This window comes from Asterias amurensis, chromosome 21 (assembly GCF_032118995.1).
Source record: "Asterias amurensis chromosome 21, ASM3211899v1".
In the NCBI taxonomy this organism is placed as follows: domain Eukaryota; kingdom Metazoa; phylum Echinodermata; class Asteroidea; order Forcipulatida; family Asteriidae; genus Asterias; species Asterias amurensis.
Genome location: NC_092668.1, coordinates 1 through 24,649, shown reverse-complemented (window position 1 = coordinate 24,649; position 24,649 = coordinate 1). Strand labels below are relative to the sequence as shown.

Sequence of the window (24,649 nt, the reverse complement as noted above, 5' to 3'; positions counted from 1 at the left end):
GAATTGACTTCAATGACTATATATAGTGCTAGACGTTGGTCAATGTGAATGTGGAAATACATGATATTATTATTGACTAATCGATTGATTAACTGAATCAATGAATGTTTTTTAAGGTATTTCCTATATTTGCATGGCTTTTAACCCGTAGTTGTAGATGCTTTTGGCAAAACTGTTAACAGTTGTGCACCTTGAACACCCAGCAGAGTGGATACGGACGTGCGCATCACAAGTCATGATCATTTTTTTTCTTCTTTATTCTTAAAAAAACAATAGGCGATATTTTATTACAGAAGAGGGTTGTGGTACTATATATACAAGAACCAATAAAAATGTCAATGTTGGTTTATTCTTAATTGTAAAAGATTGTGATAGCACTAACTGAATGCTTTAACGCCCTTGCCTATTGGTATAGTGCTGAATTGTTTGCTTTGATTTTTCTTCTTCTTAAAGTATTGTGAACTTAATATTACTGAATACGTCTATGTGAAAAGCTTTCACACATGGGTGATTTGCTAAAGGCAAATGGACAACAACAAAATGATCGGAGTTTTTTTTCTGTGACCACAGATTACTCCTCGTAACCCAGTGGTTTTGGAATGCTACGTTTTTTTTTGGTTCCTTTCATAACTAAATACGCCTGCTAAGATATAGGTACATGTTATGAATGAGGTGCACCGACCCACGTTCCAAGTGAAGGGCCATAACGGGACGACCTTAACAACTAGTCACACGTTAAGTCTAGTTTATGGTCATCAAGAACATTGGGTAGGAAAATGGACAACGAAGGTTACGAACTGGATGTTATGGTAAAATGTGTTCCCATAGTACCAAGCTTAGAAAATCATGGAAACGGAGATTTAAGTATGAACCACGAGCAGCCAGTTGTGGAGGTAGCTATGGAAGTTAGTGCCGATAGGGAACGATATGAAGAGGTGAAGAGAGTAGCGCAGACTGGCAATGGGTTACGACTTGATGAGTTGCTTACAGATTGGGTTCAATATGGCTGGTTACGGGATTGGAGAACTGATGATGGTGTCACACTCTATGCAGATGCCATTACTGATGGTTTTACTGGTAGGTTACGATAAACAAAATAATGTACTGTTATGATGATTGAAAGCAGTACCACTTATAGTACCGTACATTAATAGGGTACCGCAGCCAAATTAAACAAGAAGAAATAAATACTGCCAGAGCTAAAACAATATCCAACAAATCCTAACCCCATTGTGATTTAATAGTCCATTTTTACTTAACACACAGTTCAGAAAGAATTATAAAATTCGTGTTGACAACCCCCCTCTTTTAATAATAAATTTTACAGTTTACAAATTTATCACTGTTATGTCTTGTAGTCATGAGTTTATTTATATGTTAAGCTTGTGTAGTGTTTGTCTCTGTGTGCTGCCTTGAATAAGCACATTGTGTGTGCACTACTAACAATACAGAGCCGAAGTAGAAGTAACAAGGAGTAAATTTTGATCCTGTACAGATGTTATTAATGTTCTGCTAAGTCATGATATACCAGTTGGAGACGCTTTGATTAGAGCCATCGATGTAGAGTTTGGTGATGCAGTAGAGGCGATATGTCGCTATCTTCAAACACGAAAGGTACGTAAATACCATTTTCATTATTTGATGCGCAAAAGAGGAAGCTGACTTCTGACTAGCACTTGGAAATATTGAGGTAGGGAAACGGCAATCGCTTGTGAGCTAGATGGCTTAGTACGAGGAGTGCCGGCACATTTACTGTGAGGGCGCGTGGTTAAAGTTCTGCTCCATATTACTTTGTTCAGTCAGGAATTAAATTGAAAATTTTGTTAGCATAGTTATCATTATAGAAAACAAATCAAGAAGAAAAAAACTCACGCGAAGGATAATTTTGTGTAATTTGAGCAAATACAATCATAACCATTCAATAAGGGTGGTCTAAATTGGCAATTACATGTTGATAGTTTAACATAAATGACGAGCAAACAAATGCACATGCAGAATTTTTTCCTGGATATGTTATGCCACACATTTCTGTTTATCATCGGACTGCTACCTCCGCTTGACTTAGTTCCGGAGGAGCTTCATTATGAAGGCAGTTTCACTGCTACAGCTTGCAAGTCAAAGGACACAGTCCTGGCCCCAATTTCATAGAGCTGATAATCACAAAAACTGGCTGAGCATGACATTTCTTCCTTGGTTAAAACAGGGTTAACAACCAAATTTCCATTTGTTGCGCAATAATTGCTTATTAATGGTATCCAGCTAAGGTTTGCTTGTCCTGAAAATCACGTGAAAATGTGGTTCTTGGTAATCCTGTTTATATCAAGGAAGAAATGTCATGCTAAGCAAATTTTTGTGCTTAGCAGCAGCTCTATGAAATTGTGCCCTGTAAACAAATTTGTTTGCTTTGTGAAGCAGAAACACCAAGGTTAACCCGTTGGCATATTCTTCCACTTCAAGTGTTCTATACTTATGCCCCACTGAAGGACTTAAAGATTAAGTTTCTTGCTCAAGGATACTAAGTTCTTTGTGAGTATTTTACTAGGCAAAACACCTTAGGCATTATGTTGGCGTAATTTGAAGAACAACAAACTTTCCGAGGACCATGCAAGGTCAAAGGTCAAAGGTTAAAGGTCAATGTATATTTTGCACAATTTTTTGAGAGTAAAAACCATGGATGTTGTCATTTTAAATACCAAAAAGAACACAACGTAACACTTAAGGGTGTTAGAAAAACACCAATGTAATTGTGTTTGCATATTATTTTTAATAACAATACCCCCCGTGTTGTATGTAATCTTTATATGACACCAACAGTGTACATTTTTAACATCCTAGCTCCTGCAGTGTATATACAACAAGTATTGGAAGAATTAAAGCAAACGAAATAATACATAAGTAACATATAGGTTTGGTCCAACAATAGAAGCTGAAGACCCACTCGTTTTGACATTGTAATGTTTCATGCGGTCCTTCTCGCTAAGTAATAAGTGCTACTGCAAAAATTAGCAACAAAATAGGCACAAACTTTATACATGTACATTACCATTAATGACGCTCTTCAGCAGACTCAACCCAAAAATAATGTGTATTTCTTTTAAGTAGACGGAAAGATTTAAGCGCTTCATACGTCAGATGACCTCATGAACGTATAAAACAGGTGTTTATTTTAGGAGAACATGTTCGCCTTTACTTATAATGTAAAGTTTTTTAATCATTGTCTTTGTCGAGCGCTTGTGTACATTTTATGGAATTGGTGCAATATAAATCAATACATTATTATTATTGTTATTATTATTATTAATGATGTGGACTGTCATTTTTCAACAGGAATTATGCGAGTCTGTGTTAAATTCCAACTGCGACAACGATGACTATCACCCGGCTGTTACACCTCTTGTACTAGCCGCTCAGCGAAATAACTTCAATACAGTACAGGTACTAGAGTGTTACAAATGTTGTTTCAAAGAGTTATAACCCTGTAAACAAAGGGTGTCGTGTGTGAGCGGTTTGGAGCATTGAATTCAAGTTCCGGTGGTTAAGTCATGGGAATTTGGGTTCGAATCAAGAGGTTGACAATGTGTTTGAAAAGCCCTCGGAGCGCAATGGCAGCCCAGGGCGCTGAGAAAGAACTGAAACGTTATTGAACCAGGCACTAATGTGAAGAAGTATGCGCTTTTATAATAACTTGTTATTATAACTCAAACAGTGAGACGGGGATGAATGACTAGTTTTAACTAAATTGTATAAACCCTAAGTTACATCGATGGGTTCCACATGCCTGATGATATGATATCATGTCATTGCTGTATGGAGGTCAAGACTGTAAACATAGACACTTCAAACACACATGTAATAGGCTAACAATAAGTTTGGCGTTGTGTATAAGTTTTATTAAATTTAATTCAATTGAATGAATGGATTTAAGTTCAATCGACATTTATTTCCAAATTATTAGTAAAAACAAATAGGAGAATGATAAACACATTAATAAATTTAAGTCAAAGACAGTCAAGATGGTCAAGGGGAATGAAGTATCTGGAAGGACGGGGTGATGAAGTAATAACTATTTTGATTAGCACTAAATGTGGTTTTGCTATGACTCTCTTATACAATCCATCCCGTTCCGTCTGGGGAATGTACAGAAACTATTGACTGTTAATTCTCGGATTGAAATAATTATTCAGGGTACTTTGTCAATCATTATTCTTGTGAGGTCAAACTTTAAGGTTTGTGCGTCAATACGTTTTGTTCAGTGCACCGAGACATGTTCCCTTTGGTTCACTTATAATTATGAAAGGAAACTGATGCAGCCTTTGGAGCTTAGTCAAACTGACTTGGCCTTGGTGGAACACAACACAGACTAGAGTATAATAGTTAAATTTAAAACATGTCGAGACCACTTCTTTTGAACAATGGTTGCTTCCAAGATGGGAAAAATTGTTCTGGATGGATTCAATACATCACAGGGTGGACACAATTATTGGAAACGGGTCCGGGTACAACAATGCACGTTAGGCCCACTGTACTATAAAGTCCATGTTCACATTAAACTGCACACGCAGGTAAAACAGACAAATAGCCCATCAATCAAACAGCTACAAAACAGTTTGAAATAGTTAAGCTACTGTTTAATACATACAATTGTCTTTCCGGATAATTAATTTTATTTTGACAACATCACTTATAGTAATAGAGATGTCGTCATATATGACGTTTGGACAATGTGTTTATAGTTCAGAAAATGTTTCTGATTTTTGGACCCCAAATGTAGAGGTGAGCCATTAAAAAATAAATGGAGAACGATTGAGAACATTTTGTGTGTGTTTTTCTTTCAACAGCTTCTAGTGAAGCTCGGTGCTACACTCAGTGAACCGAACATCTCTGCAGTTGGTGATGTGACACTCACCCAGGCTACCTCTTTCCTTAACATCTACCGTGCACTCTCTCAACCTGCCTACATTTTGGCAACACAGACCGACGTCTTTGGCCACGCCTTTGAGATGGGCAAGAAGCTGAAGACTCTGAGTAATCTTTGGGAAGACTTTGGGGCCGAGTATGAAGAGATGTCTAGAGGAATCGAGGTGTTTGCAGGAGAGATGCTCGGACAGTCCAGCTCCACTGAAGAGGTAAACGACTTATACTCAATTTGCTGTTTTTAAGTTTCGCTTCCATGTAGTTGTTAAGAAGTGTGTCCTTTTCAACCCCAGTTTCATTGACTCAAATAAATAATTATTAGTTTGTTTGCCATATTAATGCTAAACTTTATACATTCTATATTATTTAAAAGTCGTTTCACGTAAACTCGTGACACGTTATTGACATACAGGTCAATGGCATACAGGTCACAGGTCATGGTGATTTTTTGTTTTATATTTGGATGGAAGTCAACAAAAAACAATTAATTTATTTTTAAAAGGAGCCCACCGAATATAATGGGAAATTTGAAGAGTTTTGCGATTTAAATACCTTATTATTAAGGTGTACGCCTTGTCAAAAGGGAAAAAATGCTGCAAAAATAAAATTAAATACTATTTTTAATTGAAGCATGTTTTGAAAACCTCGCAACCATTAAGTTTACCTAATTATGCAGATGATATAACTAACGAGTTTGTCAATTACATATCATTGTTGTTCTTGTGATAAGATTCCTACTTGGATGTTTTTGATGTATAATTAATACAGATTCTTGGGTTGTTCCAGTACCATAACACTGACCAGTACAGAAACATGGAGGGAAAGCAGCACCCATTGTCCAAGGTGTTTGAAGCCATAAAGTACCAGCAGAAGGAGGTATGGCCACATTAAGACTATTATGCAGATACATGTCAGAAAGAAAAGACATTGTCAACCCTCCGGGTGTCCATGAAAAAATCAGAAGATAATTATGGGTACAAACTGAACTTGGCAAAGCTCGCCCAATTATTGTGAACTATTTTATCAAACCAGTTTGTTGCCTGGATTTCTCATCCAACACATAATATTAATGGATTTTAAAGTCGTGTTTGAAAATGCTTCAACAAAACTGTTTCAATACATTACATTGCATAAGAAATGCTCATCTTCCAATTGCTTTCTATTAGTTCATAGCTCATCCTCGTTCTCATATTAATATTATTCTCAAATCGTAGCTCATCCTCGTTCCCATATTATTGTTTTCTCAGTTCATAGATTATCCTCGTTCCCAATGTTGTTCTTCTGAGTTCATAGCTCATCATCATTCCCAATATTCTTCTTGTATAGTTTGTACATCATCTTCGCTCCTGTTGTTCTTTTCAGTTCATAGCTCATCCTCATTCCCAGAAGGCGATCATTGCGCAGTTCTACCAGAATCTTCTGAGCTGGAACGAGAAGGGTGTAATCTACCAGATCCTGCTCACACTTTTCGTAATGTTGGGATACCCAATCATTTCTCTGCTCTACATTTTCTTCCCGTTCCCGAAGGTGGTTAAATTTGCCCGACTGCCGTAAGTGTAATACTTTAACAGTACAATCAAGCATGCCTAATATTGTTGGCTACATTGCATTACAACCTCACAAAGAGTTTTCAATGTAGGCCATCTACTGAAGATTAACCGTACAGCTATATATATTGACATAGCTCTATGAGTTTTCAATGTAGGCCATCTACTGAAGATTAACCGTACAGCTATATATATTGACATAGCTCTATGGGATTAACCCACAGCCTAAGATACAACGACATCTTACATTTTTCCCTCCATTGTCCAGTTTCTTATTTCGATGTATCACATCAAAAATAATAACAATTTTCAGTCAAGTGCACTGGAATCAAACCTTGGTGTTTCTAAAAAACAGAATGTGGGGTTCGAGTCCGGGTATTTTTCAATTCAATACGTTTTATTACTCCATCGTTTTGAATGGGATACAGCTAAACCCAGTGCACTTCTTATAATTTAGTGGAAGGCATGGGTTTGCCCCGTGTCTCCGACAGTGGGTGAGATGGGTGCACCGCAACACCTTGATAAATTAGTCATAAAAATAACTAAAAACCTTAAACCCTTTAATTGTATCTCCTTGTTCACTCACTATGAGTGGGCGGCGTGAAATAATTGTAAACATATGTTTCCCCTTAAAAAAAATACACTATAAATACATTAATGTTAGATACGTCTCCTGTACGTGTGGTTTCTTTCTGTTGGGCCCAAGTGTTGTAGCACGGTTTTGCATTGCATAACAAAGTATATAAAAACAACACTATTCTGACCTCATTGTTGACAAAATACCTTTCCACATAAAAAAATAAAGTCTTTAACAGCACATTATGTATTCCAGGAAAAGTTTAGAGCTTATTAAAGTTAAATTTTAGTATTTTGTTCTTCTTTAAAAGTAACAATTATATATTGTTTTATTTTTGTGGCAGGTATGTGATGATGCTGATGAAGTCTGCGTCTGGCATTACATTCTTAGCCTTTATTGTTGCAATCACCGTTATGGACAGAGACAAATGGCCCCGGGCTGCAACAACTCTGGAGTGGCTCATATTTATTTGGATCATCGGCAAGTCATAGTAGATTATGTACCGACTGAATCCGGCACTTGTCCGGACCATTCACATTTCCAAAATCATTGCCACCTTTCACGAACACTATAGTCTCGTGTTTTTCCAACAATTATGCCTTATACATAAAAGCAACAAAACAGACACCATTAACATCTTTGTTTCCAACACTTCATTCAAAATAAAAGTTTCATTAAATATCTGAGTGCCTTCACCGGCCCTAACACCGGTGTACACCACGTTTCCTGGTGCATTGTAGGTGTAGTGTTGGTACTCAAGGTAAATCACAGTCAGGAATTAATTGTAAAACTATTTGTCCCCTTTAAATCAGGTTTGATGTGGTTACATATGAAGATTCTCATGAAGAAGGGAGCTATGAATTATCTGACTGACAGTGCAAATCTTCACGAAGCAGTCATCATAATGTTATACCTCGCTGTATTCTTCCTCCAGTGGAATGGACGTGTCTCTGTAAGTATTTCATCTGTCATTTCAAAGCGACGCCAAGCATTGTTACCTAATCCCCCCAACCCATTATAATAAGAACAAAATGAATAAATAATGTATCCGATTTTAACGTACAATATTTTGCCAATAACTTAGACCGATGTTTTCTTTTCAGCTTACACCTAGCGTCCTGGTCAGTCGTCCAAAACGTGAAGTTAACGGTACATTCCTGAACAACGATTCTTACTCAGATTTGCAAACCCACGTGACATTGGCCTTAAAAAGTCTTCATGGACAGCTAAATGAGTCTGTCGTAGAGGGGGTGAATGTGGTCATATCAGGTGTACTTTCTGGTTGTAGTCTCACTGACAGTAATCTGTCCCAAGCAACAGACTCGCCACTTTCTCCTGCACAGCAAGATACACTAGAGTACGACGCATTTCACCCAGTCATTGTTGCCAAAGCGTTGTTTGGAGTGACAGTCACTGTTTCATTCCTGCGTCTAATGAACATGCTGCTTGTCAGCGATTCAGTTGGGCCATTGCGAATCTCTCTCGGGGCCATGACAGCAGACTTTCTGAAGTTTATTGCCATCTTCATAATTGTCTGGCTTGCCTTCGCCATTGGTCTTTACCAGACTTACAGGACTTCGGCAACATCAGCAGAGCGGACATGTTACGGCGATGGAGGAGGACCTGATGACTGCGCGAACCTAGTTGGATTCTCATCGTGAGTAATGCATGGATATATTAAACGCTGTCAAACCTCCTTTCTCACTCGTTCATAAAGTTCCTGGCTTGTTTTTTAGTCTAGTATACAACGTAAAGGGGTAGGGCTCACCATCACGCCATTTGAAAACCACAAGAACTATCTCAATCACTGGTCTATTAAAAGACAACAAGTAGGCCCTACCAGGCCTGCCCACTAATTTCAAAGTTCCATTTCAAGCTCAGCTTGTTGTCAGTAATGGAAGGGGCATGTGTGACAATAGAGAAAGGAGTGTGACAGTGACAAAAAGTTGCCTCATTCTGAGGTGAACTGAACGGTAGTGAATATTTACTAAATCTACGATGTACGCATTGATACTTTGAAGTAATTATTGCTCCTTATATTATCTGCTACAGATTGGGAGCCAGTGTAATCGATCTATATTGGTCTTTATATGGCAACATAGAGCTTGATGTCCTCGTTCTTCCTGCTCAATACTCTTTGGCCGAGTCAGTTGGTACAGCTCTGTTTCTACTCTACCACATTGCTGCTGTTCTTGTCCTTCTAAACGCACTCATCGGTATGTTGTCGAATACGTACAATCTAGTCGAGGTAAGAGTCATACTGATCCCCTCTCATTTTCCGCAAGAAGAGGGACATACATGTATTGGTTGAACAGACCCAGTCCTAAAATTGGTTACAATGTACTTGTACGTGGATATAAATTATGTTTTGTATGTAAACGTGTACGTTCAATATCACGTCAGTATCACGTCAGTGTCACGTGACCGTCATGAGCTTGATATAGGCTCAAGGCCACTCTCTGGCGTAATTCACGAGCTTCAAAGTCTGATGTCAGGATGTTCAGTCTAAAAGTCACCTACCTGACAAGCTATGGGGAAGTTTGGGTGCTGATGTTTCATTGCAAAATATAAATTGTCTGGTATTGAACAAATTCTGCCAGTCATTATTTTGATGAATGTTACATGGAATATCAAGCTGCAGTTTACCTGCCTTTTTAACTTGTCATTTTGACTTGATATATAGTGTCCCAAGGCTAGGTTGATCCAGTTGGACCTATAGTCAAATAAGCAGCAATGTTCAGTTGACATAATACACTTGATTCAGTCAACTTCAGACTCCCGACGGAACTTGCTCTATGATTTCAACAAGTGTGTTAGTGCGGACAAAAATCAGTGATATTTCGTGAAATATAAGTGAACGATTATTTTTTGTCTAACATCAACCAAGTTATTAGCGTCACTTATATATGTATAAACAGTTTATATTTTGATTGGAGCATTTCCAAACCTGGAACCGGTGTCTACGCCTTAACGGACGCTAATTGTTTTTGAGCAAGCCCCCAGTAGTTGAAATTTCTGATTTGACGCATTGTGTTAAAACCCTATTTATGATATCCACATTAGGAACACGCTGATACGGAGTGGAAATTTCACCGTGCAGCACTGTGGGTGACATTTCTGCACCCAGTGGGTACTCTACCACCACCCTTTAACCTTATCCCATCTATCAAGAGTATCTTCCGTTTTCTACGATACATAATTGGGATATGGTTGAAATGTGCAAAACGAAAAGTCATCAACCGGGTAAGTCTAATCGCGTAAGTTCAAGTGTTGAGTATAAAGTGCTTACTACAAGCATATCGGTGTATGGGTAATAACCAAAATTAATAAGTTCAATCGGTTGACAAACATTTACACTGGATAATATCATGCGCTGTAACAACTGCGGTGGTGATTATTTATAACATTAATACATAAACACATTATTGGTTATCCCAACATTGTGGTCACCTAGGCTTAATCTGCAAAACGAAGTAGTTTGACATTAGAGCTTGTTCGGTGTGATGCTTTTTGTTGACATTACCAGGATTAACAGAGAACCAGGTATAGAGTTTCCAAGGATTAACAGAGAACCAGGTATAGAGTTTCCAAGGATTAACAGAGAACCAGGTATAGAGTTTCCAAGGAGTAACAGAGAACCCGGTATAGAGTTTCCAAGGATTAACAGAGAACCCGGTATAGAGTTTCCAAGGATTAACATAGAACCAGGTATAGAGTTTCCAAGGATTAACAGAGAACCAGGTATAGAGTTTCCAAGGATTAACAGAGAACCAGGTATAGAGTTTCCAAGGATTAACAGAGAACCCGGTACAGAAATTCTGCTACATATCTGAACCGTGTAAAGCTCAACAGACAATTCAACATGAACATTATGAAGTATTTCTCCACCGTACCTTACACACACACAAAAACCAAACACTTACCATTGATAACATAATCGATATATCATTTCCCCTACTTACTGATTTCTTGTGTTGTTTTGTTTTATAGAAAAGGGTACACGAGAAGAAAGAGCTCAGTGACTACAAGGTATAACTTTGATATTTTAACTTTGATAAGTTAACTTTATAATTCAAGCTCACAAACCCGAGTACACCTGTAAACAAGGTTGCCTGTTATGATAACCAGAAACAATTTGATATACTCTTCCACGAGTGTAATTTGTGTAATTTGTTTATTTTACGTGCACGTTACACGGTAGCTACGATTGAATCGTCAAAGTGGCAAGGAGCCATAAATAAAACTGGTATGGTAAATGACTTGGCTAATTTGTGTAAACAAAAGTTATTTTGCATTTTGTTCTGTATTATATAAGAGAGTCATGGCCCTCATCCGAAGCCGATACATACAAGGAAACCTGTCTGTGACGTCCCTCAACACGGAGGGCATTCGGCCACGTGACATACAGACGTTGAGGAATGACGTCATGGCATTCAGGTAAGCCTACTCAATTACGTCGTATCTGTGTAAGTTATTTCTGTTGAAAAGTTCCATTCAAAACGACAGTTTTTTGGAAAAATAAAGATAATCAAAAAACTTAATTATAACACAGCTACAGAAAACAGTAGTTTACTTGAAGTTTATCCAGAAAATCATCTGGCAAAAACAAAAAGAGTTTATATTGGTCTCATTGCCTCATGACTCTGTTTCTTGTCAATAGACAATGTTTACGTTTAGCCATTGGGCCATTTGAAAGCCTGGTTCAAACTTTGGTAGGTGCTTACCACACTGTGTGCATTTTACTACTTGCTGTACGTTGAAATGTTGACAAACACGTTGTCTATAGTAAGTAGAAATATATCATACATAGATGATGTTGAGGTGAATAATATTTTATTCTTTAACATATCATTCGTAGATTCTTTGCCCTGGATCGGCTCGAAATCATTGACAAGTCATTGAAACTTTCCAATGAGAAATCAATCGCTATCAGTAAGAAGCTAGAAGATCTCGGCCCTCTTCACGAACACGTTTCTGTCGTTCTGAACCAATCAAGTGATCTGACCGATCACACAGATGAACTGAAGGTAGAGACTGGAGGTTTAGTTGTGGAGCAGGAAACCGAGCTGTTAAAGAGAGATCAAATTACGGTTGACATGAGATCCACCATAGCTGCTTTACGAGCTGAGATAGAAGATATGAACAGTAACCACTCATCTTACATAGAAGAGACAATGAAAACACAAGGGAGTCTATATGAGACCATACGGATTCTACGTGAGGAAAAGACCTGTCTCCAGAATGGGGTTCAATCTCTCAAGGAAGACAAGGCCGAGCTTGCAACTCAAGTTGGTCAGCTAAATGTGGAGATAGTGCGATTAAATTCCAGAGTACCACCAGAACGGACGTGTAAAGACGAGCCAGATGTAAGACCACAGACGCCAGTACGACGTGGATTTATTCGAAGGATTGCTGACATGATTGAAGACAAACTGATTACGCAACAAGACGAAACAGAGGTAAGCCTTTATATAAAGCTGTGTTTGTAAGAGGGACTTGTATTGTAAACTTTCGTGAGTTTTTGTTGATAACTCGTTTTAAATTATGTTTCAGTTGAAGGGTGCAGTGGGAGGAACTGAAAAGGAGCAACAAACGAAGTCAGAAACAAAGAAAGAACGTCGAACACAAGGAGAAGATAACATAGAGCAGCAGCAGACCACATCACTTCCTGATAACGAGTCAAAAGCATTGGGAGATTCAAAACTGATGTTTCGGCAACAGCAATCAAACGTTCAATCTGAAATGAAGCAAGAGTCAGAACTACCCGATTGTTATGATCTGGCACAAGGACTTGATACCGCAAGAGAACTGGAGCCGAAGTTTGGACCTGAACTAAGCGTTGTGCTAGATTTGAGTTCAAAGGAAACAAAGGATTCCAGCAGTGAGCCCAGAGAGACCAATAATCCCAGAGAGACCAAGGATCCAGGAGAGCCCAAGGATCCAAGAGAGCCCAAGGATCCCAGAGAGCCCAAGGATCTCAGAGAGCCCAAGGATCCCAGAGAGCACAAGGATCCAAGAGAGCCCAAGGATCCCAGAGAGGCCAATGATCCCAGAAAGCCCAATGATCCCAGAGAGACCAAGGATCTCAGAGAGCCCAAGGATCTCAGAGAGCCCAAGGATCCCAGAAAAGCCAATGATCCCAGAGAGCCCAATGATCCCAGAGAGACCAAGGATCCCAGAGAGCCCAAGGATCCAAGAGAGCCCAAGGATCCCAGAGAGCCCAAGGATCCCAGAGAGCCCAAGGATCCCAGAGAAATCAAGGATCCCAGAGAGCCCAAGGATCCAAGAGAGCCCAAGGATCCCGGAGAGCCCAAGGATCCCAGAGAGCCCAATGATCCCAGAGAGCCCAATGATCCCAGAGAGCCCAATGATCCCAGAGAAATCAAGGATCCCAGAGAGCCCAAGGATCCAAGAGAGCCCAAGGATCCCAGAGAGCCCAAGGATCCCAGAGAGCCCAATGATCCTGACGAGGAAAAACCACCACAGCAACTTGGAATTTTTAAGCGTATTTCAAAATTCATACAGGTACGGACAGAAATAATGCATATTATTGTCAATGAAACTCGATAGTGTGTCAAAATGTTAACATCACTTTAAAATATGCAAATTATGTGTGTTTCAAATTGCTCCTTTTAATGACAATAAAAAGACATTCCACCCTTTATTCTAATGTTTCCTTTTTATATTCATCAGGGAACTAAACATGAAAAACCTCCGACTACGGAGCAAAATCAGAAATCGAAAGAAGAGTTGCATCTAAAAAAAGAATCAGATCAAGAGTTGGAGCAAACTGTATCAGATGAAAGCTTATTGAAGATGGAATCTGCCCCAAAACGAGAGTCAGATGGACAGACAGATGATGAGCTTGAAGTTACTAGCCAAAGTAATGAAAGCCGGAATGAACTAATGCCCGGGTTTGTACTGGGTGTTGACGACCAGGGACATGAACAAGAAGATGGAAAAGGCAATGGTATTATAGAGCATGAACTATTAACGATCGTAAACCAAAGCAAGAATGAAAAGCTAGGACATGAGACTGAGGAAGAACCAGGTGAGCATAAGAAAACATTGGCTGACGTTTCGGACGTATATGAAGTCATGGAACAGGCAGAACTCACACCAAAGGAAGAACCAAATGACAAAGAACCTGCGAAACCCGTCCTAACAGAATCACAACATCGATTACAAGAAACATTGCAGAGTGATTTACCAAAGGATTTAAAAGATAGAAGAACTGTTCTTCCAAATATGACTAACAAACAGGAACAAGAACCAGAACCCAGACCTACTGAAGAAACAGAAAAACAAACCCTAACCAATTATGTCGAAGCAGAAGTAAGCCATGACAAAAGCAAAATGCAAGACACTACATCTGAGTACACTCCGCAAACAAATGAAACCGTCTTGCAAGAACTAGAAACCATGCTGAAGAAAGATATTGACAAACAGGAAGACAAAAATGTTTTTACATCAGAACTAAACCATGATACAGATCAGAAAATTACATTTAATGAAGAACCGGTTGCTAAAGAACTGACTAACCCTGTCCAATCAGAAGTAAAGGAATCAGACCAAGAGCAAGGAGCTACATCAAAGGATTTACCCGAGTAAGCGGAGGTGATTCACGAACAGGAACAAGAACCGGAACCAAGACCAAATGAAAACAACGAAAGAACAGGAGATAATAAGTGAGCCTGTTGAGTGAAGAAACCATCAGTCTTTTAAGTAGTGAATCACAAAAAGAACAAGAACTTGAAGGCAATCAATAAGAACCAAATAACCATTACATTGTAGAGCCTTCCCAGTTTTAAGAGACAATAACCGGACGACAGTCATTTTTTCAAACGGTGATCACAATATCATGGTGAAATTGCTTTTGCATATTTTGGATCTCCTGGTTAATGGGATTAATTGATCAATAGTGGTCTTCAAAGTAGTTCCATGGTAAAAAGAAGTATTCATTTTCTAGTATTAAATTTTTGATTAAAATTTATCATCATTTATCATATAATGACTTTTTGATGAAGACGAGTTGAAAAAAGATTTGACCTCTTTAGGATTTTGTCAACATGACAAAGGGTTTTATGACGTCCTATTTCATAACGGTCTGTGTTTTGTGCGCATGGATTGGTTCGTTTATTTCTGAATGTTGATGATATTAACTTAAACTGTCAAATAATTACCTTAATTTAAATTTGCTTAATAATGGTCTTTGAACTTGCTGTTTGGACCGTAAGAAATGATGAAAGTGGGCTCAAATCTCGACTTAATTGACATTTTGTGTTGTCAGATACAAGACGATACAAAAGTGTTGTGTTTATGATTATGTGGTTCATGAGATAACTTTAATTGTAAGAGCTTCTTGTTGTTACCGACAGTAAAAGTCGAAGAGGGCTAGATATATTCAAATGTAGAATAAAATAAGTCTGTTGTTGCTACAAAATGACAGTAATAGTCCATGACATTATAATGGTACAGCAAAAGTACATGTTAATAGAAATTAAAAACATGACGTGCTTAAGTTAACTGTAATAATAAACCTTATTTACTTTACAGAACTCTTTTTTATTTCAAATTCAGACGATTTAAAAACAAGAAGAAAAAAAAAACCCATCAACCATAATGTAAAGTGTATTTTGTTGTTACACTTTCGTTTCTTTGTATAAAGGTTGCGGCTTGACTCTTTAATGTTTAATTGTTACAATATTATTTATATAACGGTTAGTTGACGATATAACTATAAATTAAAAAATTAATAATAAAAGTAGGTGTTTACAGTGTAATGTGGTGTTAACAAGTATAATAAAGTAATTATTACTGATAGTTTTAACCAATAACTTTCTGTCTACATTCAGAAGCGAAACGATGATGAAAGGAAGCAATGGGCCAAACTGTGCTCTCTGATTATCAATAGTCAAACCTGAGGGTAATCAGAAGATTGTGTAATTAACATTTCCGTAAAAGTTTTTTGGTTTATTCGCAACTTTTGAACAAAATTATCTTTAAATTGTTAACACCAAAGGGTTAAAAGAGGACTGTGGAAATTGAAAATTCTAGAATGATACGTACAAAATAAAATAAAAAGTAAAATAGTATTAAGGATTATTTCGGTAATATATTGGCTTAATTATTGTATTGGACAGAACATAAAGTAAAGCCTACTTATAGTTATAGTGTGCTTGAGTAAAAACGTTATCAATAAATAATAAACTCCATACACAAAATTTAAATTTGTTGTGAATGATTTTATTAACGGTTGATAAAGAGAAAATTTGTAGAAATAAAAATTATCGGTCAAATGACTCGCTAAGAGAAAATGTATATGGAAAGTTAAAGTATAAATGTTCACAGATTCACACATAACTAACATGGTATAAAGTTGGTCATGATGGGATACTCCCTTTGAAATATTTTTAAATACTATAGTGTTTGATCTCATGAGTCGAAAACTTGATGTTTGAAAACAGTAAAAACACTTAAGGTTTCTCTCAACTTTTTTTCAGGTGATTGCAAAGACTTTGAAACAACTCGGGGTGAGCCGGGTAGGGGGCGACTTTGTTCCAACCCGGGGCGAGCCTTTAATTATTTTCAGAATCTGGGTGGGGGCGACTTTGCTAGGGGGCGACATTGGCTGGGGGCGACATTGTCAGGGGGCGACTTTGCTAGGGGCGACATTGTCAGCCCAGGTCGAAATTCCAGTTGAACCTAGTTAAACTGGGTTTAACTGGAACTAGTTGAAACCAGTTGATAAACTAGTTAAACACAGTTAAAACCAGTTGGTTTAATATGGAAAATGGACAGAGACCAACTGGTTTATAATTTCAACCTAGTTGAACACAGTTAAACCTAGTCCAAACCAGTTGGTTAATATGGAAAATGGACGAGTTTGGTCACTATCCAGTTGAACCAGTTGACCCCAGTTAACTAGGTTCAACTGGAATTTTGACCTGGGAGGGGGCAACTTTGCTAGGGGGCGACATTGTTTGATGGCGACATTGTCAGGGGGCGACTTTGAAACAACTCGGGGTGGGCCGGGTGGGGGTGACTTTGTAAAGGGGTGACTTTGTAAGGGGGTGACTTTGTAAAGGGAGTGACTTTGTAAGGGGGTGACTTTGTAAGGGGGTGACTTTGTAAGGGGCGACTTTTAAAGGGGGTGACTTTGTAAGGGGCGACTTTGTAAGGGGGTAACTTTGTCAGGGGGCGACTTTGTAATGGGGGTAACTCTGTAAGGGGCGACTTTGTAAAGGGGGTAACTCTGTAAGGGGCGACTTTGTAAAGGGGGTCACTCTGTAAGGGGCGACTTTGTAAAGGGGGTAACTCTGTAAGGGGCGACTTTGTAAAGGGGGTAACTCTGTAAGGGGCGACTGTGTAAAGGGGGTAACTCTGTAAGGGGCGACTCTGTAAAGGGGGTAACTCTGTAAGGGGCGACTTTGTAAAGGGGGTAACTCTGTAAGGGGTGACTTTGTAAAGGGGGTAACTCTGTAAGGGGGTGACTTTGTAAGGGGTAGCTTTGTCAGGGGGTGACTTTATAGGGAGTAACTCTATAAGGGGGTGACTTTGTAAGGGGGTAACTTTGTAAGGGGGTGACTTTGTAAGGGGGTAACTTTGTAAGGGGGTAACTTTGTCAGGGGGTGACTTTGTAAAGGGGGTGACTTTGTAAAGAGGGTACTTTGTCAGGGGGTGACTTTGTAAAGGGGTGACTTTATAAGGGGGTGACTTTGTAAAGGGGGTGACTTTGTAAGGGGGTGACTTTGTACAGGGAGTGACTTTGTAAGGGGGTGACTTTGTAAAGGGGGTAACTCTGTAAGGGGCGACTTTGTAAAGGGGGTGACTTTGTAAGGGGCGCTTTTAGGGTTAGGGTTAGGGTTAGGGTTAGGGTTAGGGTTAGGGTTAGGGTTAGGGTTAGGGTTAGGGTTAGGGTTAGGGTTAGGGTTAGGGTTAGGGTTAGGGTTAGGGTTAGGGTTAGGGTTAGGGTTAGGGTTAGGGTTAGGGTTAGGGTTAGGGTTAGGGTTAGGGTTAGGGTTAGGGTTAGGGTTAGGGTTAGGGTTAGGGTTAGGGTTAGGGTTAGGGTTAGGGTTAGGGTTAGGGTTAGGGTTAGGGTTAGGGTTAGGGTTAGGGTTAGGGTTAGGGTTAGGGTTAGGGTTAGGGTTAGGGTTAGGGTTAGGGTTAGGGTTAGGGTTAGGGTTAGGGTTAGGGTTAGGGTTAGGGTTAGGGTTAGGTTAGGGTTAGGGTTAGGGTTAGGGTTAGGGTTAGGGTTAGGGTTAGGGTTAGGGTTAGGGTTAGGGTTAGGGTTAGGGTTAGGGTTAGGGTTAGGGTTAGGGTTAGGGTTAGGGTTAGGGTTAGGGTTAGGGTTAGGGTTAGGGTTAGGGTTAGGGTTAGGGTTAGGGTTAGGGTTAGGGTTAGGGTTAGGGTTAGGGTTAGGGTTAGGGTTAGGGTTAGGGTTAGGGTTAGGGTTAGGGTTAGGGTTAGGGTTAGGGTTAGGGTTAGGGTTAGGGTTAGGGTTAGGGTTAGGGTTAGGGTTAGGGTTAGGGTTAGGGTTAGGGTTAGGGTTAGGGTTAGGGTTAGGGTTAGGGTTAGGGTTAGGGTTAGGGTTAGGGTTAGGGTTAGGGTTAGGGTTAGGGTTAGGGTTAGGGTTAGGGTTAGGGTTAGGGTTAGGGTTAGGGTTAGGGTTAGGGTTAGGGTTAGGGTTAGGGTTAGGGTTAGGGTTAGGGTTAGGGTTAGGGTTAGGGTTAGGGTTAGGGTTAGGGTTAGGGTTAGGGTTAGGGTTAGGGTTAGGGTTAGGGTTAGGGTTAGGGTTAGGGTTAGGGTTAGGGTTAGGGTTAGGGTTAGGGTTAGGGTTAGGGTTAGGGTTAGGGTTAGGGTTAGGGTTAGGGTTAGGGTTAGGGTTAGGGTTAGGGTTAGGGTTAGGGTTAGGGTTAGGGTTAGGGTTAGGGTTAGGGTTAGGGTTAGGGTTAGGGTTAGGGTTAGGGTTAGGGTTAGGGTTAGGGTTAGGGTTAGGGTTAGGGTTAGGGTTAGGGTTAGGGTTAGGGTTAGGGTTAGGGTTAGGGTTAGGGTTAGGGTTAGGGTTAGGGTTAGGGTTAGGGTTAGGGTTAGGGTTAGGGTTAGGGTTAGGGTTAGGGTTAGGGTTAGGGTTAGGGTTAGGGTTAGGGTTAGGGTTAGGGTTAGGTTAGGGTTAGGGTTAGGGTTAGGGTTAGGGTTAGGGTTAGGGTTAGGGTTAGGGTTAGGGTTAGGGTTAGGGTTAGGGTTAGGGTTAGGGTTAGGGTTAGGGTTAGGGTTAGGGTTAGGGTTAGGGTTAGGGTTAGGGTTAGGGTTAGGGTTAGGGTTAGGGTTAGGGTTAGGGTTAGGGTTAGGGTTAGGGTTAGGGTTAGGGTTAGGGTTAGGGTTAGGGTTAGGGTTAGGGTTAGGGTTAGGGTTAGGGTTAGGGTTAGGGTTAGGGTTAGGGTTAGGGTTAGGGTTAGGGTTAGGGTTAGGGTTAGGGTTAGGGTTAGGGTTAGGGTTAGGGTTAGGGTTAGGGTTAGGGTTAGGGTTAGGGTTAGGGTTAGGGTTAGGGTTAGGGTTAGGGTTAGGGTTAGGGTTAGGGTTAGGGTTAGGGTTAGGGTTAGGGTTAGGGTTAGGGTTAGGGTTAGGGTTAGGGTTAGGGTTAGGGTTAGGGTTAGGGTTAGGGTTAGGGTTAGGGTTAGGGTTAGGGTTAGGGTTAGGGTTAGGGTTAGGGTTAGGGTTAGGGTTAGGGTTAGGGTTAGGGTTAGGGTTAGGGTTAGGGTTAGGGTTAGGGTTAGGGTTAGGGTTAGGGTTAGGGTTAGGGTTAGGGTTAGGGTTAGGGTTAGGGTTAGGGTTAGGGTTAGGGTTAGGGTTAGGGTTAGGGTTAGGGTTAGGGTTAGGGTTAGGGTTAGGGTTAGGGTTAGGGTTAGGGTTAGGGTTAGGGTTAGGGTTAGGGTTAGGGTTAGGGTTAGGGTTAGGGTTAGGGTTAGGGTTAGGGTTAGGGTTAGGGTTAGGGTTAGGGTTAGGGTTAGGGTTAGGGTTAGGGTTAGGGTTAGGGTTAGGGTTAGGGTTAGGGTTAGGGTTAGGGTTAGGGTTAGGGTTAGGGTTAGGGTTAGGGTTAGGTTAGGGTTAGGGTTAGGGTTAGGGTTAGGGTTAGGGTTAGGGTTAGGGTTAGGGTTAGGGTTAGGGTTAGGGTTAGGGTTAGGGTTAGGGTTAGGGTTAGGGTTAGGGTTAGGGTTAGGGTTAGGGTTAGGGTTAGGGTTAGGGTTAGGGTTAGGGTTAGGGTTAGGGTTAGGGTTAGGGTTAGGGTTAGGGTTAGGGTTAGGGTTAGGGTTAGGGTTAGGGTTAGGGTTAGGGTTAGGGTTAGGGTTAGGGTTAGGGTTAGGGTTAGGGTTAGGGTTAGGGTTAGGGTTAGGGTTAGGGTTAGGGTTAGGTTAGGGTTAGGGTTAGGGTTAGGGTTAGGGTTAGGGTTAGGGTTAGGGTTAGGGTTAGGGTTAGGGTTAGGGTTAGGGTTAGGGTTAGGGTTAGGGTTAGGGTTAGGGTTAGGGTTAGGGTTAGGGTTAGGGTTAGGGTTAGGGTTAGGGTTAGGGTTAGGGTTAGGGTTAGGGTTAGGGTTAGGGTTAGGGTTAGGGTTAGGGTTAGGGTTAGGGTTAGGGTTAGGGTTAGGGTTAGGGTTAGGGTTAGGGTTAGGGTTAGGGTTAGGGTTAGGGTTAGGGTTAGGGTTAGGGTTAGGGTTAGGGTTAGGGTTAGGGTTAGGGTTAGGGTTAGGGTTAGGGTTAGGGTTAGGGTTAGGGTTAGGGTTAGGGTTAGGGTTAGGGTTAGGGTTAGGGTTAGGGTTAGGGTTAGGGTTAGGGTTAGGGTTAGGGTTAGGGTTAGGGTTAGGGTTAGGGTTAGGGTTAGGGTTAGGGTTAGGGTTAGGGTTAGGGTTAGGGTTAGGGTTAGGGTTAGGGTTAGGGTTAGGGTTAGGGTTAGGGTTAGGGTTAGGGTTAGGGTTAGGGTTAGGGTTAGGGTTAGGGTTAGGGTTAGGGTTAGGGTTAGGGTTAGGGTTAGGGTTAGGGTTAGGGTTAGGGTTAGGGTTAGGGTTAGGGTTAGGGTTAGGGTTAGGGTTAGGGTTAGGGTTAGGGTTAGGGTTAGGTTAGGGTTAGGGTTAGGGTTAGGGTTAGGGTTAGGGTTAGGGTTAGGGTTAGGGTTAGGGTTAGGGTTAGGGTTAGGGTTAGGGTTAGGGTTAGGGTTAGGGTTAGGGTTAGGGTTAGGGTTAGGGTTAGGGTTAGGGTTAGGGTTAGGGTTAGGGTTAGGGTTAGGGTTAGGGTTAGGGTTAGGGTTAGGGTTAGGGTTAGGGTTAGGGTTAGGGTTAGGGTTAGGGTTAGGGTTAGGGTTAGGGTTAGGGTTAGGGTTAGGGTTAGGGTTAGGGTTAGGGTTAGGGTTAGGGTTAGGGTTAGGGTTAGGGTTAGGGTTAGGGTTAGGGTTAGGGTTAGGGTTAGGGTTAGGGTTAGGGTTAGGGTTAGGGTTAGGGTTAGGGTTAGGGTTAGGGTTAGGGTTAGGGTTAGGGTTAGGGTTAGGGTTAGGGTTAGGGTTAGGGTTAGGGTTAGGGTTAGGGTTAGGGTTAGGGTTAGGGTTAGGGTTAGGGTTAGGGTTAGGGTTAGGGTTAGGGTTAGGGTTAGGGTTAGGGTTAGGGTTAGGGTTAGGGTTAGGGTTAGGGTTAGGGTTAGGGTTAGGGTTAGGGTTAGGGTTAGGGTTAGGGTTAGGGTTAGGGTTAGGGTTAGGGTTAGGGTTAGGGTTAGGGTTAGGGTTAGGGTTAGGGTTAGGGTTAGGGTTAGGGTTAGGGTTAGGGTTAGGGTTAGGGTTAGGGTTAGGGTTAGGGTTAGGGTTAGGGTTAGGGTTAGGGTTAGGGTTAGGGTTAGGGTTAGGGTTAGGGTTAGGGTTAGGGTTAGGGTTAGGGTTAGGGTTAGGGTTAGGGTTAGGGTTAGGGTTAGGGTTAGGGTTAGGGTTAGGGTTAGGGTTAGGGTTAGGGTTAGGGTTAGGGTTAGGGTTAGGGTTAGGGTTAGGGTTAGGGTTAGGGTTAGGGTTAGGGTTAGGGTTAGGGTTAGGGTTAGGGTTAGGGTTAGGGTTAGGGTTAGGGTTAGGGTTAGGGTTAGGGTTAGGGTTAGGGTTAGGGTTAGGGTTAGGGTTAGGGTTAGGGTTAGGGTTAGGGTTAGGGTTAGGGTTAGGGTTAGGGTTAGGGTTAGGGTTAGGGTTAGGGTTAGGGTTAGGGTTAGGGTTAGGGTTAGGGTTAGGGTTAGGGTTAGGGTTAGGGTTAGGGTTAGGGTTAGGGTTAGGGTTAGGGTTAGGGTTAGGGTTAGGGTTAGGTTAGGGTTAGGGTTAGGGTTAGGGTTAGGGTTAGGGTTAGGGTTAGGGTTAGGGTTAGGGTTAGGGTTAGGGTTAGGGTTAGGGTTAGGGTTAGGGTTAGGGTTAGGGTTAGGGTTAGGGTTAGGGTTAGGGTTAGGGTTAGGGTTAGGGTTAGGGTTAGGGTTAGGGTTAGGGTTAGGGTTAGGGTTAGGGTTAGGGTTAGGGTTAGGGTTAGGGTTAGGGTTAGGGTTAGGGTTAGGGTTAGGGTTAGGGTTAGGGTTAGGGTTAGGGTTAGGGTTAGGGTTAGGGTTAGGGTTAGGGTTAGGGTTAGGGTTAGGGTTAGGGTTAGGGTTAGGGTTAGGGTTAGGGTTAGGGTTAGGGTTAGGGTTAGGGTTAGGGTTAGGGTTAGGGTTAGGGTTAGGGTTAGGGTTAGGGTTAGGGTTAGGGTTAGGGTTAGGGTTAGGGTTAGGGTTAGGGTTAGGGTTAGGGTTAGGGTTAGGGTTAGGGTTAGGGTTAGGGTTAGGGTTAGGGTTAGGGTTAGGGTTAGGGTTAGGGTTAGGGTTAGGGTTAGGGTTAGGGTTAGGGTTAGGGTTAGGGTTAGGGTTAGGGTTAGGGTTAGGGTTAGGGTTAGGGTTAGGGTTAGGGTTAGGGTTAGGGTTAGGGTTAGGGTTAGGGTTAGGGTTAGGGTTAGGGTTAGGGTTAGGGTTAGGGTTAGGGTTAGGGTTAGGGTTAGGGTTAGGGTTAGGGTTAGGGTTAGGGTTAGGGTTAGGGTTAGGGTTAGGGTTAGGGTTAGGGTTAGGGTTAGGGTTAGGGTTAGGGTTAGGGTTAGGGTTAGGGTTAGGGTTAGGGTTAGGGTTAGGGTTAGGGTTAGGGTTAGGGTTAGGGTTAGGGTTAGGGTTAGGGTTAGGGTTAGGGTTAGGGTTAGGGTTAGGGTTAGGGTTAGGGTTAGGGTTAGGGTTAGGGTTAGGGTTAGGGTTAGGGTTAGGGTTAGGGTTAGGGTTAGGGTTAGGGTTAGGGTTAGGGTTAGGGTTAGGGTTAGGGTTAGGGTTAGGGTTAGGGTTAGGGTTAGGGTTAGGGTTAGGGTTAGGGTTAGGGTTAGGGTTAGGGTTAGGGTTAGGGTTAGGGTTAGGGTTAGGGTTAGGGTTAGGGTTAGGGTTAGGGTTAGGGTTAGGGTTAGGGTTAGGGTTAGGGTTAGGGTTAGGGTTAGGGTTAGGGTTAGGGTTAGGGTTAGGGTTAGGGTTAGGGTTAGGGTTAGGGTTAGGGTTAGGGTTAGGGTTAGGGTTAGGGTTAGGGTTAGGGTTAGGGTTAGGGTTAGGGTTAGGGTTAGGGTTAGGGTTAGGGTTAGGGTTAGGGTTAGGGTTAGGGTTAGGGTTAGGGTTAGGGTTAGGGTTAGGGTTAGGGTTAGGGTTAGGGTTAGGGTTAGGGTTAGGGTTAGGGTTAGGGTTAGGGTTAGGGTTAGGGTTAGGGTTAGGGTTAGGGTTAGGGTTAGGGTTAGGGTTAGGGTTAGGGTTAGGGTTAGGGTTAGGGTTAGGGTTAGGGTTAGGGTTAGGGTTAGGGTTAGGGTTAGGGTTAGGGTTAGGGTTAGGGTTAGGGTTAGGGTTAGGGTTAGGGTTAGGGTTAGGGTTAGGGTTAGGGTTAGGGTTAGGGTTAGGGTTAGGGTTAGGGTTAGGGTTAGGGTTAGGGTTAGGGTTAGGGTTAGGGTTAGGGTTAGGGTTAGGGTTAGGGTTAGGGTTAGGGTTAGGGTTAGGGTTAGGGTTAGGGTTAGGGTTAGGGTTAGGGTTAGGGTTAGGGTTAGGGTTAGGGTTAGGGTTAGGGTTAGGGTTAGGGTTAGGGTTAGGGTTAGGGTTAGGGTTAGGGTTAGGGTTAGGGTTAGGGTTAGGGTTAGGGTTAGGGTTAGGGTTAGGGTTAGGGTTAGGGTTAGGGTTAGGGTTAGGGTTAGGGTTAGGGTTAGGGTTAGGGTTAGGGTTAGGGTTAGGGTTAGGGTTAGGGTTAGGGTTAGGGTTAGGGTTAGGGTTAGGGTTAGGGTTAGGGTTAGGGTTAGGGTTAGGGTTAGGGTTAGGGTTAGGGTTAGGGTTAGGGTTAGGGTTAGGGTTAGGGTTAGGGTTAGGGTTAGGGTTAGGGTTAGGGTTAGGGTTAGGGTTAGGGTTAGGGTTAGGGTTAGGGTTAGGGTTAGGGTTAGGGTTAGGGTTAGGGTTAGGGTTAGGGTTAGGGTTAGGGTTAGGGTTAGGGTTAGGGTTAGGGTTAGGGTTAGGTTAGGGTTAGGGTTAGGGTTAGGGTTAGGGTTAGGGTTAGGGTTAGGGTTAGGGTT

At 41.7% G+C, this 24,649-nt stretch overlaps 1 protein-coding gene across 1 annotated transcript; it reads left to right on the top strand.

Annotated features, from left to right (window-relative positions):
* The first annotated feature begins 553 nt into the window (after positions 1-553).
* Positions 554-16,235, top strand: LOC139953262 (uncharacterized). The gene is made up of 16 exons (XM_071952736.1): positions 554-1,077; positions 1,496-1,614; positions 3,328-3,435; positions 4,839-5,126; positions 5,683-5,790; positions 6,277-6,464; positions 7,382-7,518; positions 7,851-7,990; positions 8,142-8,695; positions 9,091-9,286; positions 10,102-10,281; positions 11,029-11,067; positions 11,354-11,475; positions 11,897-12,497; positions 12,592-13,563; positions 13,732-16,235. Exons 1-16 carry the CDS (start codon positions 777-779, stop codon positions 14,647-14,649), a joined length of 4,971 nt encoding a protein of 1,656 aa, XP_071808837.1. The 5' UTR covers positions 554-776; the 3' UTR covers positions 14,650-16,235.
* The last annotated feature ends 8,414 nt before the right edge of the window (positions 16,236-24,649 follow it).